Below are 14779 nucleotides of genomic sequence, written 5' to 3' on the forward strand. Positions count from 1 at the left end.
TTAACTAGAGCGTACTGGAGAAGTTAATGCTATGTGAGATAGTAGTTATCGCTAAGAGAAAATTTGCCTTCACAGGAGAAGAATTTAGTTTAAACAAAAGTATCATAATTATATTTTTGATAAGGGATTTGCTAGGGTAGATCGCAAAAGACATTTCTCGGAACGTCTATTGCATGAGAGAGCAGCCACAAAGGCATTTCGCAGATGGTCTGCTGACAGTAGCCACAGAGGCTCACCTTCCAGCAGATTTTGTCTTCATTCATGAGGTGGCTGCTGTCAGATGCAGAAGACCATCCGTGAAATGCCTTTTGCGATGGACGCTAGCAAATCCCGTTTGATAATAAGGTAGGGGGTTTGCTAGGGTTGATCGCAAAAGGCATTTCTAGGAATGTCTATTGCATGAGAGAGCAGCCACATAGTCTCACTTTTCAAAAGATTTTGTCATAATTCATGAGGTGGCTGGTCTCATGCAACAGATGTTCCGCGAAATGCCTTATGCCACCGCGCCCCCCCCCCCCCCCCCCCCCCCCCCCCACACAGAAGCAGGCATGCTTATAGAAGTTCCATGAGCTGAGGAGATCCACTTTCTTTTGGTAGAAATCTAGTGACATGTTCTATAGAAACATGATAATAACGGTTATATATAATGAAATCTTCAAAATGTTATATTGGCATTGTGGATCAATTTACAAACAAGCCCATTTATGACCCATTTGCAAAGTCGATTTACTTCCCCCAGAGATTCACGAGAGCTATGTACTCCACAATCCCCTTTACATCAGTGGCACTCCTCACAAGTGGTGTGATGAATAAGAACATGGTTGTGCCAACCAGAAAGCCCACCGTCAATGGCACACAAACTACAGGATGCAGTTCAAACCTACCCCTGATCGCTTTCTTCACAACTCTTTCAAGAGAAGTGCAAACGCCATGTAACACAAAGTACCATGTGACTTCCCAAGTGGGTTCTTCTCCATCCGTTACATAGAAAATAATAAGCTCATGCATGAGGCCAGACACTAAGAATGTGATGACCAGCGCCGCCTCTTTTGCCACCAATTCTTCGGTATATTGCCCGAATGTCTTTACAAGTGGATTGTATACGGTCGACCGCAGAACATTCGATGAGATTAGATTCCATCTTCTTCCCCAAAAATCCTGTAGAGATGTAGATATGTAAGGTTTCTTGAATTGGTGCTCGAGGTCTAACCTGATCACGGTCCGAACCAGTGCTGCATTGCTCGCCATAGTGACATCTAGTAGTAAGAAGCAGTGCATGAGGTACAAAAATAAGAAGAGGGTGTGATGGTACTTTTCCTTGTTTGCACAAAGGATGGCTAGAATGGCTGAGAGTAGTCCTTTAAGTGCTATATTGAGTGGCATTTCAAGCTTTTCAAATGAGTTTGAATGTGAATTTGGGTGTTTTTTAGATGGGTCTTCTTTAATTAGGATGGGGAATGCAGCTGCAGAGATAAAAACGATGAGGGAAGTTTGGTGAGTTGAAAGAGGTCCTCTGTTGAAACAGAATAGGATGAGCTTGAAGTTTGAGAGCCATGTGAAATTGTAGCAAGAGTATGCTCTTAGATTGACAGATGAAAAAATCCAAGGTACGGTGTAGAAGAGATAGAATATGGGGAGGAGAGAGAACAACCTAGCTTTTCCTTTGGGAACTTTGATGACTAGGTAGTAGCAATAGCTCAAAGACATTCCCACTAAAAACCATACCTTCAAAAGGTCCCTAATTTCTTCCTTCATTTTTTTTCTTTTGGTTTCCTTCTCTTTGCGCTGGGAATAAATAGATGAAGAGGCCTGGTCCTTACTAAGCTCAACCACCCGGCTCAACAACCTTTTTAATGGACGAATTTAATACCCAGTGTTAGGCCTAAAATCGGCAACAGATACGGCAGTGACTTAAGAGCTGATCTGGCGGGCCCAAGAAGCTGAACTGAAGTCCTGCACAAGAGCACACGAGGTCAGAAGACCAACCCGTAGTCGCCCTCCGGACGGGTCCTTCGGCACTCAAGTCAGTATGAGCAGAAGTGCAGAGCCAAAATTTTAAGGGTGGTAGTTCAGAAGTTCTCTCTTCGCTTTGAGCCTTCAGAGGCCTTTTATAGAGGGGCCTGGGGTAGTTGGATTACCTACCCCAGGACAGGTGTCGACCCTTTTGTGGGTTTAGGTTCATCTACTCCTAGGTAATTACCGGATTGCCCCTAGGCAGATGCTGGATTTGTGGTGGGCCCTTCTGGGGCCACGTGTCAACAGCTCATTAGTTGTTGTTTTTCGTACCCCATCAGTTGCCCCCCAGTTCTCCAAGTCATTGTAGTGATTTGGGGAAATGTGAGGAGTTATATTCTTGAATGGTAGAACGAGCCGGTGTTCAGGATGGCTCAACGGAGTGGAGTGAAAAATCTGTCCGGCCAAGCCGTTTGTCCTGCCTGGGACGACCAGAAGTGGAGGGCAAATCTGCCCGGCTAAGCCGTCTATCCGGCCTGGGACGGCCAGAAGTGGAGTGGAGAATCTGTCTGGCCAAGCCGTCTGTTCGGCCTGGGACAGCCAGAAGTGGAGTGGAGAATCTGTCCGGCCTGGGACGGCCAAAACTAGAGCAGCAAATCTGCCCGGCTAAGCCGTCTGTCTGGCCTGGGACGGCCAGAAGTGGAGAGGAAAATCTGTCCGGCCAGGGACGGCTAGAAGTGGAGTGGAAAATCTGTCCGGCCAAGCCGTCTGTCCGGCCTGGGACGGCCAGAAGTGGAGCGGCAAATCTACCTGGCTAAACCGTCTGTCCGGCCTGGGACGGCCAGAAGTGGAGTGGAAAATATGTCCGACCAAGCCATCTGTCCGACCTGGGACGGCCAGAAGTGGAGTGGAAAATCTGTCCGGCCAAGCCGTCTGTCTGGCCTTGGACGGCCAGAAGTGGAGTGGAGAATATGTCTGGCCAGAAGTGGAGCGGCAAATCTGCCCGGCTAAGCCGTCTGTCCGGCCTGGGACGGCCAGAAGTGGAGTGGAAAATTTGTCCGGCCTGGGACGGCCAGAAGTGGAGCGGCAAATCTGCCCAGCTAAGCCGTCTGTCCGGCCTGGGACGGCCAGAAGTGGAGTGGAAAATCTGTTCGGCCTGGGACGGCCAGAAGTGGAGTGGAGAATCTGTCCGGCCTGGGATGGCCAGAAGTCGAGCGGTAAATCTGCCCGGCTAAGCCGTCTGTCCGGCCTGGGACGGCCAGAAGTGGAGTGGAAATCTGTCGAGCCAAGCCGTATGTCCGGCCTAAGACGGCCATAAGTGGAGTGGAGAATCTGTCCGGCCTGGGACGGACTGATTTCTGTCGTTTTATGAAACGCGTCATATCCTGGCCGGCTTGGGACAAACTGATTTTTGTCATTTTATGAAACGCGTCATATCCTGGCCGGCTTGGGACGGACACGTTTTTGTCGTCTAGCGAATGCGTCATATTCTAGCCGGCTTAGGACGGACTGATTTTTGTCGTTTTATGAAGCGCGTCATATCCTGGCCGGCTTGGGACGAAGTGATTTTTGTCGTTTTATGAAACGCGTCATATCCTGGCCGGTTTGGGACGGACACATTTTTGTCGTTTAGCGAATGCGTCATATTCTGGCCGGCTTGGGACGGACCGATTTTTGTCGTTTTATGAAATGCGTCATATCCTGGCCGGCTTGGAACGGACACATTTTTGTCGTCTAGCGAATGCGTCATATTCTGGCCGGCTTGGGACGCACTGATTTTTATCGTTTTATGAAACGCGTCATATCCTGGCTGTCTTGGGACGGACACATTTTCATGACGGGCACAATCACTTAGAAGGTATCTCGTACTCAAGCACTTCCTGGGACAACCCTTAACCCCTTACTCATGCCCTTGTCTCGAAGTGTGTGCCCTTCATTAATGAGGGATACGTGGCATCGTCTTGTTCTCGAATGCGAACCGTCTTTAGTCTCAAGGCTATAAAATGAGGTTTTCACCTTTCATATTTTCACTTTTAGTTTTAGTTTTACTTTTCACTCTGCCTTCTCTGCCTGTTCGGCTCTGCTATCCCGTGGTTGTGGTCGTCCGCAAGCTTAGGAGCCTTTCCCCCCAGGCCCGTAATCTTCTTTTCATATCGTATCTATTTGATTTCTCTTTCAGCGTTCTCTATGTCTAGTAGGGCTTCAAGTTCTGAGTCCGGTTCTAGGTCCTCTTCAGGGGAGTCCGCATCTTCTAGTAGTTCAGGGTCTAGTTCGTCAGAGAGGACCCAAACTAATCCGACCAGGACTCCCGGCCCCTATATGGCGAGTCCTGATGTTAGTGTAGAGCTCTTAGATAGTGGGGACAAGCTGATCTTGGATCTGAATACCACCCCGCCGCCAACGGATAGTTACTTCCGGGCAGAGGCGAGCGCAGGTAGTGATGCTGCCGAAGCGTCCACCACATTCCTTCCGGGCCGGGCCGTCGAGGTCACTGCTAGGGCTCGGATGGACGCCGATTCCAAATATAATATTCAGGCTCTTTACGAGGAGAATATCCTTGATGAGTCCAAACTATGGGGCATTAGGGATATGTATTGTATTCCCCAAAGGTTCAGGCTGAGGGTCGCGATAGAGGGAGATAGGGCCTGCAAGGACAATACCGACGTCTGTATATATGATGAGTCATTGAGAGCCGGGCTCAGGTTCCCTTTGCATCCATTCTTCGCCGCAGTCCTTCGATATTACGACCTAGCTTCGGCTCAGGTCGCGCCGAACTCATGGAGGACGCTGGTCGGGTTCATATACCTTGTCCAGGGCCGGCTCCAAAGGAGCATGACCGTACCGCTGTTTCGGATGTGTGCGCGCACCTGAAGAGGCATAAGGACGGAGGTTGGATTTATATCAGCCAACGCCCTGAGGTGAAAATGATTACTGGCATTCCTTCCTCCATACACCTATGGAAGAACAGGTTCTTTTATGTCGAGGACGACGAGCTCATTGAGCCCTGGCCGGTTCCTTTGAAGTGGGACACCCCGGATACACTTGCATTGAGCCGCAAGCTGCTCTTGGAGGGTGAGGATGTGAGAACGTTCGCCCTAGTCTGTGATGAGTTACAACGGGAGGGCCTTATTCACTGTGCGGACTTCTCTAGGAAAGAGGTTCTGGTCAGGAATACTGTGACCCCGGCACGTATGTGGCTAGTCTTGATTTTAAGTCCTCTTTTCTCTTCTTTGTCCCTGACCGGTTTTTGTTTGTGCTCTTGAATTTTAGAAATGCAGACGCAATCAAAGCTGGAGAAGGTGAGGCAAGGGGCCTTCGGCAGGGGCCAGGGCCAGAAAAGGAAAGCCCCCGAGATTTCAAGTCCTGCACCAACTAAGGACGCACCGCCCCCCAAGGGCAAGCCAACAGTGAGGCTTGTTGGCTCCAACGGCCGGGGAGCGGGGACACCCAAGCCAGGGGACGCATCTACCAGAGTCCGTCCCACCCCCGCGAAGTCCGGGGACAACGTTTTCCTGCCTAACTGGGCCGTTCAGAAGAGCGACACTGGCCTGGGTGACAGTCGTGTGGCTAGGGAGATCATCACCAAAGGCCAACTGAACCAGGATCAGCTCCAGGTTTTAAACGAGCCTTCAGATGCGGCCGATGAGGCCATTGTCTCCTCGCTTTATCAAATCGGCGTGTATTATCATGACTTCCGCGAGAAGAGTCGGAAGTTCTCCGCTGCGATCACTAAGTCCGAGGAGGAGAACGGCAAGTTGGTACAGGAGGCAGCCGAGCTCAATAGGTCCATCAAGGAGAGGGACGACGAGATAAGAAAGCTCAAGTCCGAAAATGTTGCCCAGTTGCAGAAGGCCGCCGATGCCCTCGAATCACAGAGAGGGAGAGCCCGGGAGAGGCAGATAGCGGTCGTGGCAAACGCCGTACAGAAAAAGGAGGACGAGCTAATTAGCTTGTCCACAGAATCGTACAAGCTGGGGTTCATGGATTGCCTTGAGCAGGTTAAGGGATCCAACCCGAATGTCGTTCTCACGGGCCTTGTCCTTCCTGATCCGCTGGTGGCTATGGGCGAGGACGAGTAGGATGCCACGGCGGTGGATCCTTCGCATCAGGGTGGCCATGGGGTGTCTTGAGCTACCCATTTTCCCTTTTTGGTAGTTTCCTGATTCTTTTTGTAATGGCCCTTGGAGGCCCTAGCTTTGTAATGGCCCGTGGAGGCCCTACTTCTTTAATGAATAGAAGTTCACATTCTGTTGTCCATTATTTCCGCTCGCGTCTGCTTCTTACTAGTATCGATTAACTCAACATTGTGCCTTTTACTGGTCCCGTTCTTGACCAGGAGTGCGCTCCCGGTCTTTGTGGAGACGAGCCGGGGCGAACCAAGCAGCGAGTACCCAAGTTTTAGTGAACTGGGTTTCTGAGACGGTTTGGTTTTTCTGCGCGGGCCCGTTCCTGACCAGGAGTGCGCTCCCGGTCTTTGTGGAGACAAGCCGAGGCAAACCAAGCAGCGAGTACCCAAGTTTTAGTGAACTGGGTTTCTGAGACGGTTTGGTTTTTCTGCGCGGGCCCGTTCCCGACCAAGAGTGCGCTCCCGGTCTTTGTGGACACGAGCCGGGGCGAACCAAGCAGCGAGTACCCAAGTTTTAGTAAACTGGGTTTCTGAGACGGTTTGGTTTTTCTGCGCGGACCCGTTCCCGACCAGGAGTGCGCTCCCGGTCTTTGTGGAGACGAGCCGGGGTGAACCAAGGAGCGAGTACCCAAGTTTTAGTGAACTGGGTTTCTGAGACGGTTTGGTTTTTCTGCGCTGGCCCGTTCCCGACCAGGAGTGCGTTCCCGGTCTTTGTGGAGACGAGCCGGGGAGAACCAAGCAGCGAGTACCCAAGTTTTAGTGAACTGAGTTTCTGAGACGGTTTGGTTTTTCTGCGTGGGCCCGTTCCCGACCAGGAGTTCGCTCACGGTCTTCGTGGAGATAGAGTGCTCGGAGATTTGCAAAGAGTATCCCTTTTATCATTCACATTCAAATATTTTTTACAACGGCTCACTTTCGTGCCGAGCGGCCAACTAATTATAGTATTTTCGGAGGTTCCTCGAATTCCAGGCATGGGGTAGTAGGTGCCCACAGGTGTTTCCAGCTTGAAACTCCCTGGGTGAATCACCTCTTTCACTCAGTACGGCCCCTCCCAGGTCGGGGAGAGTTTGCCTACCTTCTTCGGTTGGGAGATAGCAGCCTTTCTCAGGACTAGGTCCCCTGCTCAAAATTCTCTTGGGCGTATCTTCAGGTCGTGATAGTTGGACACTTTCTGTTTGTAGGCGACGACCCTGATTCGGGATTCTTCTCGGGCTTCCTCTAGCAAGTCGAGGTTTGCGCGGAGCCCATCTCCATTGATCTGCTCATTGAAGTTGGTGACTCTGGGAGACAGGACGCCAACATCGACGAGTATTACGGCCTCAGTTCCAAAGACAAGTTGAATGGCGATTCCCCTGTAGCGGTGCGCGGGTTGGTACGATACGCCCAGAGGATGTGATAAAGTTCGTCTGCCCATCGGCCTGCCTTATCGTCTAGCCTCTTTTTGATTCCCTGGTGTAGACACCCTCATTTTGCTACACTTTAACCAACAATAACCTAATATATTGATCCGTGGAATTTCATTGGTAAAATATGCATCCTCAAATTTTCTGAAAACCAAAATAATAAAGAGATGTACCTGGTGAGATGATTAGATCCGAAAAATTGAAAAAATACCCTGATTGATGAATTTAGTGCGTTAAATCCATTTGAGAGTCCCTCTATCATGGATTTATATGTTTTAGGTCATTAATATCTCGATCTGACTTTACAGATCATCAATCAGGACAAGATAAGCTAGGGTCACTTCACAGCCCGGGCCCTGATTCCATTCCGAGACCCGATTTCCGTAAATCTTCAGATCGAGGGCAGACCTTGACCTGGGTGTATTTCTTTACCAAGGATTTGTGATCATTTAGTCAAAATAATATCAATCAAGGTTAATCTCAAATTTGGATTAAACATTGGGTTACTTAACTAAGCAAAAAACTAGTGAAAAGTCACGGATCAAGGCGGGTTAAGCGAGATCCGTCGAAATCATCCCATTAAATCATTGATAAAAGAACTTGTTTATGTCTCAATCATTGTCGATATCATGGTTTAATAGTTTTAACCGTTGGCCCAAAGTTGATCGAATCAGTTGTTTCTTCGGACCACCGATTTGCTCGATCTTTGGAAAAATAATCTACCGACGGAGATCGGAGGCTCGCATTGGTCGAAAATTCTGAAAATAGTATTTCTACGGCAATATTGGGCTCAAATGAAAGAGGAAAAATCAATGATTCCAACGGCGAAAGAATTATCGAAATCGGACTTCAAAATCTCCTGAAAATCACATTTTTCGATTTTCACATTCAAAATATTTGGAAAATCTTTGACAAAGATTCTAGGAGATTTGGTGGCATCATCTCATCCATTCTTTTGATCCCCTAAGGATTGCAATTGATCTCAACGACCCAATCTTATTCCATATCTTTGCAAAGATTTTAGGATATTTGGAGACCCGATCTCGCCCGTTCTTTCGATCACATGGAGATTGCAGTTAATCGCAACCATCCAAATCGTTGCCATTATCTACAAAGGCAACCAAATTGGACATTTTCCTTGCCTTGAAATTTGCTTCCAAATCTACAAAGATTCCAAGGACAAGTGGCATCATCTTGGACCTTGAATTGTTCCTAAATCTTTAGTGCTTAATCCTGGCCGCATAAGTGACTGCCATTTTGAACATGGCCATGGCTAAAATGGAAGATGCCAAAGAAGAGGGAGAATATTCTAGAAAAATTTGATCTTGGTCATTCATTCCCCTTCCTTTTTTCATCACTCAATCTCCACCCTACACCTCTAGAACCTAAAGATGGCAACTCAGCTCCTCCCTCACCTATAAATACCCATGCTCTCTTCTCCTCTAGACAATTCAATACTCCAAGAGAGCCGACGAAGAACTCTCTTAGCCACTATTCCATCCAAAAATTCGTCCAAACCCCCTCACTCCCTCATTTCTTCTCATTCGCCCTCTTTGGTCGTGGAATCACTAAAGAATCTGTTCGAAGTATCTTCAAGGAATCATCTAAAAATCAAGGATCGACATCAAACGGCAAAAGAGGTAGGTCTTTTATTTTTCAATTAAAAATTCATGGCATATAAGGCTGGTATTCATGCATATCTCTCTTAGTTCATGTCTCTCTCCATCCCTCTTCTGTCTATTTTTTTTTTATCAAATACCCCAACCCACACCGTATGCCGCACCCCCAAAGCCACACCCTAAGACTGCACCCCTAGGCTGCACCCCTAACCCTCACCCGTAATCTGCACCCCAACTCGAGTTAAACCCGAGCCAAATCCAATCCAAAACCTCTTAGGGTCCCGTCCCCATTCGACTATGCTTTAGGGTCCCACATCCAACCAAACAGCCCCCCTCCGCTTAGATTAAATCCCAACCCCACACAATCTCCATCGCCCAATCCCATAACCATCACATGCCTGCAGCTATAACTTCATAGCTAACTTCAGCCACCTCATTCACCCATGGCGTAAATCCCAAATGTTACATCCCATGGACCATGTTCTCATCCCATTCATACCATCAACCCATCCATAGGAGCCATCTCACCTAACCATGTGCCGTCAGCCCTCTTATCATTTAAATCATACCCCATGTCTCCCAGCCATAACCAAACAGCACATGCATTCCTTCATTAATGTCACATCCCTGTAGCAACCAATTCGAGTATGCGGCCTACCCCCCATGGCCATAAGCTACCAAACTTGCCATCCCAGTGGTCTCGGCCAACAACTGGCCTATGGCTATCAACCCAACCCCAACACCTACCCGATCAGACTATGCCATGTCTATTAATCCCATCATCCCCCATCCTCTATATCCATAGTCGAACATCAATCTACATCCATTATCTATTCCCACCTCCACATCTATTACCTACTCATTAATTCCATCAGAACACATCCACACTCATGACCATTAATCCTAATATCTACACCGCCCCCCACCCATTAATTTTAGCTATCCAAACCCAAGCAAACCAAATTGAAATATTCAAGTACACCGTGTGATTCCCCAAATTACATGTGCCGTGCACATTTAACCACCAAAAATCCCAATCGAATCCAACCGGTCTAATCCCTACTCAACCCGAGTCACACACATCCAACCCCGACTCACCCCGGTTCAACCCGAACCACACCTAGCCAATCCCAACTCGGTCTTACCCAAGCTGCACCCAAGCCAAATCTAACCCGAGCCGCACCCAACCGGATCCAAGTTACACCAAACCCAAACCCAATCCCTCAACCAAGCCAATCCAACCCAACCCGAGTTATCCCGGACCCAACCCGGTCCAACCCAAGCCAACCTGAACCAACCCGATTCAGCCCCAACCCAGTTCAGCCCCAACCCAACCGGTTCAACTCAAACCCAGAACCCGATCTCAACCCCAACCGAGCAGCCCTCATTCCCGTCCCATGTTCCACAGCCATATATTTTACAGCCACATAGCCCATCCCCATCCCGTAGTACGTTATCCATAGCCCTAATCGGCCTCACCTCGCCCACTACCTCGGTCCAATCCAAGTCAACCCAGTTCAGCCCGTCTAATCCGGACCCAATACAAGTCAGCCCGGTCCAAGCCGGACCCAATCCGAGCCATCCCGGTTCAACCCGGACTCAGTTCGAACTGGTTCAACCCAACCCAGCCCAGACCAGCCCCTCAAACTCGATTCAACCCACCCGGTCCAAGGTTAACCCGACCCGAACTCGGATTTGCAGCTCGCACCCCACCACCAGATGATCATCATAACATCCCATGGTCATCTACCTCCAGCCCTATCTCTCATCCAATGACCCAACACCCGTCCGTGTACTTCATCAAACCCATGAAGCACCCTGTGATTCGTATACCCATTCATGATACATATGCTCTCCCCCTCCATCCTCAACAGTAAATCATCTAACTACAGGTCCATTACCCCATCCACATGGTCGCAGGCCTATTACCCCTATACCCATAGTTAGTATCCCATCTCACCGCCGAATAAGAATTAAACCCAACCCAAACTATTTCAACCGGACCTAAATTGGTCCAGCACAACCAAACCCATATGGGTTCCACCCCTAACCGAGCTTAGGCTGACCTCAAACATGCTTGGATTCATCCCAACCGAACTTAAGTTGGAAATCAAATCATGGGATGTTAATCATGCATGTAATGTGCACAATCAACGCCATCCCAACAGAACTATTTCCACCCAAACCCATGCGAGTTCCATGTACCCAGGTCCAACCCAAACCAACCCGAGTCAACCCAATCCAACCTAACTCTACCCAACCCAAGTGGACCTTCATCCATGTCCGAGCCCACCCAACTCAACTTGTCCTATGCCCATTCCCAAACCCAATTGGTCATGTCCCCGAGCCTAATTAATTAGCCGAACAACTTTTGGCCGAATCTTACGGACGATTCCTCCTTCCAAGTTCCCAAAATCCCACTCCCAATCTAAATTCCCCATCCAAGTTTCCACTTCTCAATCCTAGTTTCCAAAGCTAATCCCAAATCTCAGTTCCAATTCTCAATCTCAACCACCAATCGGAACTACGTGTGGCTTGATCCCCGCGACGGGGTACGTAGGCAATTTGGCAAAACCAAGTTCAGCCGCACCTTTCTCCATCCTTCCCGTTCCCTCACACCCTTCTTCGTCTCTTCCATCCCTCTTTCTATCCCTTCTCCCATTCTCAAATCATTGATTGCATGTTTAGTTCTTTGGTCATTTTGCATGATTAGTTAGTTTGCTTCCCATGTTTTAAGAATGGCATGTTACTTGTCTTTGACAGAAATTGCATGTTTAGTTATTTTGTTTGAATTGGGAACTCTTTGAAATTTGAAATCCTTAAAGAACCTAAGAACTTTCACCTAATTGGAAAATTACAATTCAAGATCAATTGTAAAAATATTTTAGGTTCTAAACTTAGAGGTTGCACTGTAGGTTCCCCAATAGAATCTTAGAGCCCAAACTTCATAAATATACTGAAAATGCAACTTAGGTCCATTGCATTAGATCTAGGTTCATATAGCATAGGTCATTCTAAGTCAAATCAATTAATCAAATTCAACTTAAACTAAATCTCATCAAATCTCATAAAATGTCAAATCACTCATATAGGCATCTAAGCATTCTAGCTAGGCATTTAGGATCATCACTCCTGGCCCGCATGAGTCTAAACTGTGAACGGCTAAAAAAAATTAGAATGCATCTAGGTTAATAAAGTTCACATTCACCCCATTTGTTAAACCTAAATAATTAAAGCTTTCAAAAATTAGGCAAGGTTGGTGCTGTACACTTCGTGCGGTACACCTTCCGACTTCGTAACCAGGTAACTTACCCAGAACTCAAAGCGTAGACCAAATTAACAGAGTTAATCATTGGTCCTAGATCCCTAATCTAGGTGGCGACTCTGGTCAGTTGCTTCTTTCGTGAAGTTAGGATTTTTATCCTAAATTTCTGGAAAAAGCAATCATATTCAAATCCAATGGACAAAGGCGCTATCATCATCACAAGACACACACCCTCGTGGGGCCACCCCCTCCGGGATGGGATCCACACCTGGAGTAGGATTTTGTTCGTTACTTTGGTCTGCCCATTCGTCTGAGGGTGCGCCACTGAAGTGAATATCTGTTCGATCTTCAAGTTAGAGCAGAATTTTCGAAAGTTCCGGCAGTCGAACTGTCTGTCGTTGTCCGTTATCAAAACGCGGGGTATCCCGAATCTGCAAACGACTGACTTCCAGAAGAAGGTCTGTACATTTTGCTCCGTGATCTAGGCCAGAGGTTCAGCCTCCACCCACTTGGTAAAATAGTCAATGGCTACCACGACGAACTCACGTCTCCCGGAGGCTGGCGAAAATGGGCCTAAGATGTCCATCCCCCATACTGCGAAAGGGAGCGGGCTGATGATCGGGGCCATGGACACAGCTGGTTAATGGATGGTGGGAGAGAACTTTTGGCATCTCTCGCACCTTTTGATCAGGTCCAGAGCGTCTTTCCTCAAGGTTGGCCAATACAAGCCTCTTAGCAGTACTTTGATGGCCAGGGCCTTGCCCCCTAGGTGTTCCCCGCGAATTCCTTCGTGCGTCTCTTGAAGAGCGTATGCGGCGTTGCTTGGCCGGAGGCATTTTAGGTATGGAAGGGTGTACGACCTTTTATACAGGCTCTCACCATCGAGGGAAACCGAGCTGCTCTCTGTATCACTTTGCGGGCTTCCTTCTTGGCTTCGGGAAGCTTCCCGCTACGTAGGTACTCAATGATTTCGTCCATCCAGCATGGCTCGTGCTCGACCTGTATTACTTCGACGGCCTCATTTTTTATACTGGATTTCTGCAAAAATTCCATACATACACTCCCGAGAGTGGTGTAGCCGGATGCAGCCAGCTTAGACAGCACATCCGCTTTTGCATTTTTCGTTCTAGGGATTCTGATGACCTTGAAGTTTTTGAACTTGCTGGCTAACTGGCGGACCTTGGAGAGGTACTTGATCATGCGCTCATCGCGGGCCTCATAGACTCCTTGGATCTTGTTTGCGACCAGCTGGGAGTCGCAATACGCCTTCAACCTTTGGGCGCTGGTCTGGACTGCTAGGTTCATTCCGGCAATGAGAGCCTCATATTCTGCCTTATTGTTGGACGCACGGAATCCGAACCTTAGCACATAATCCAGAACAAAGTTATCGAGCCCAGTGAGAATCAAATCGGCTCCACAACCGACCTTGTTTGAAGATTCGTCCACATATACTTCCCAGAGCGGTTCGTCGGATGAGGGGCTCTGTTCTGCCGGTACAGGGATGTCTTCTGTTCTTCGTAGTTCGTTCTTAGCTTCCATTTGCTCCCCAGTTGTAGTTGCATTCTCTGCAACCGGGGTTTGGGCGACTTCTGATTTGATGCTTTGCTGGTGGATGGTGCATTCGGCCACGAAATCTGCCAGCGCTTGGGCTTTTATCGCCGGCCTAGGCAAGTACTGGATATCAAATTCGCTCAGCTCCACGGCCCATTTCACTAGTCGTCCTAAGGTGTCCGGTCTGTGGAGAACCTGTCTGAGCAGCTGATCGGTCAGGACCTTTATTGTATGGGCTTGAAAATACGGCCTCAGTTTTCTGGCCGCCATGATCAGGGCGTATGCCAATTTCTCAACCCGCTGGTACCTGATTTCAGCGTCTTGTAGGGCCTTGCTCACATAGTAAATCGGTTTCTGTTGGTTGTGCTCTTCTCGGATTAGCACGGCTGCCAGTGCCATGGGGCTTACGGATAGGTATAAAAGTAGCTCCTCCCTCGGCTCTAGCTTTGTCAACAGTGGTGAAGAGGAAAAATACTGCTTCAACTCCTCGAATGCGACTTGGCACTCCTGTGTCCAGGGTGCTGTTTTAATTCCTTTGACGGCGTTGAAGAAAGGCAGGCATCTCTCTGCGGACTTTGAGATGAAGCGCCCTAATGCAGGTACCATTCTGGTTAGCTACTGCACTTCTCTAATGGTCCTCGGTGGAGTGAGCTCCACCACGGCTTTGATCTTTTCCGGATTGGCCTCTATCTCTCTTCGGCTGACCATGAATCCTAAGAATTTTCCCGAACTGACACCGAAGGTGCACTTCGTGGGGTTGAGCTTCATGTTATGCTCTCTTAGGACTTGGAATGTTTCTTTCAGGTTGGAGACATGATCTTGTGCACTTCAGCTTTTGACCAGCATGTCATCCACATAGACT

General features: G+C 48.5%; 1 protein-coding gene and 1 pseudogene across 1 annotated transcript; both read right to left on the bottom strand.

Annotated features, from left to right (window-relative positions):
• Window positions 1-584: 584 nt before the first annotated feature.
• Window positions 585-1782, bottom strand: LOC143846218 (long-chain-alcohol O-fatty-acyltransferase pseudogene; annotated as a pseudogene).
• An 8075-nt stretch (window positions 1783-9857) lies between these two features.
• On the bottom strand, window positions 9858-14316 carry LOC143891796 (uncharacterized). The gene is made up of 3 exons (XM_077396312.1): window positions 13716-14316; window positions 13246-13658; window positions 9858-9956 (listed from the first exon to the last, which is right to left on the bottom strand). The coding sequence occupies exons 1-3, from the start codon at window positions 14314-14316 to the stop codon at window positions 9858-9860; spliced, it is 1113 nt and encodes a 370-aa protein (XP_077252427.1).
• Window positions 14317-14779: the final 463 nt, after the last annotated feature.

Source organism: Tasmannia lanceolata, unplaced genomic scaffold, assembly GCF_043159265.1.
Source record: "Tasmannia lanceolata isolate RefF3 unplaced genomic scaffold, GAP_Taslan_0.1 ptg000015l, whole genome shotgun sequence".
NCBI lineage: Eukaryota > Viridiplantae > Streptophyta > Magnoliopsida > Canellales > Winteraceae > Tasmannia > Tasmannia lanceolata.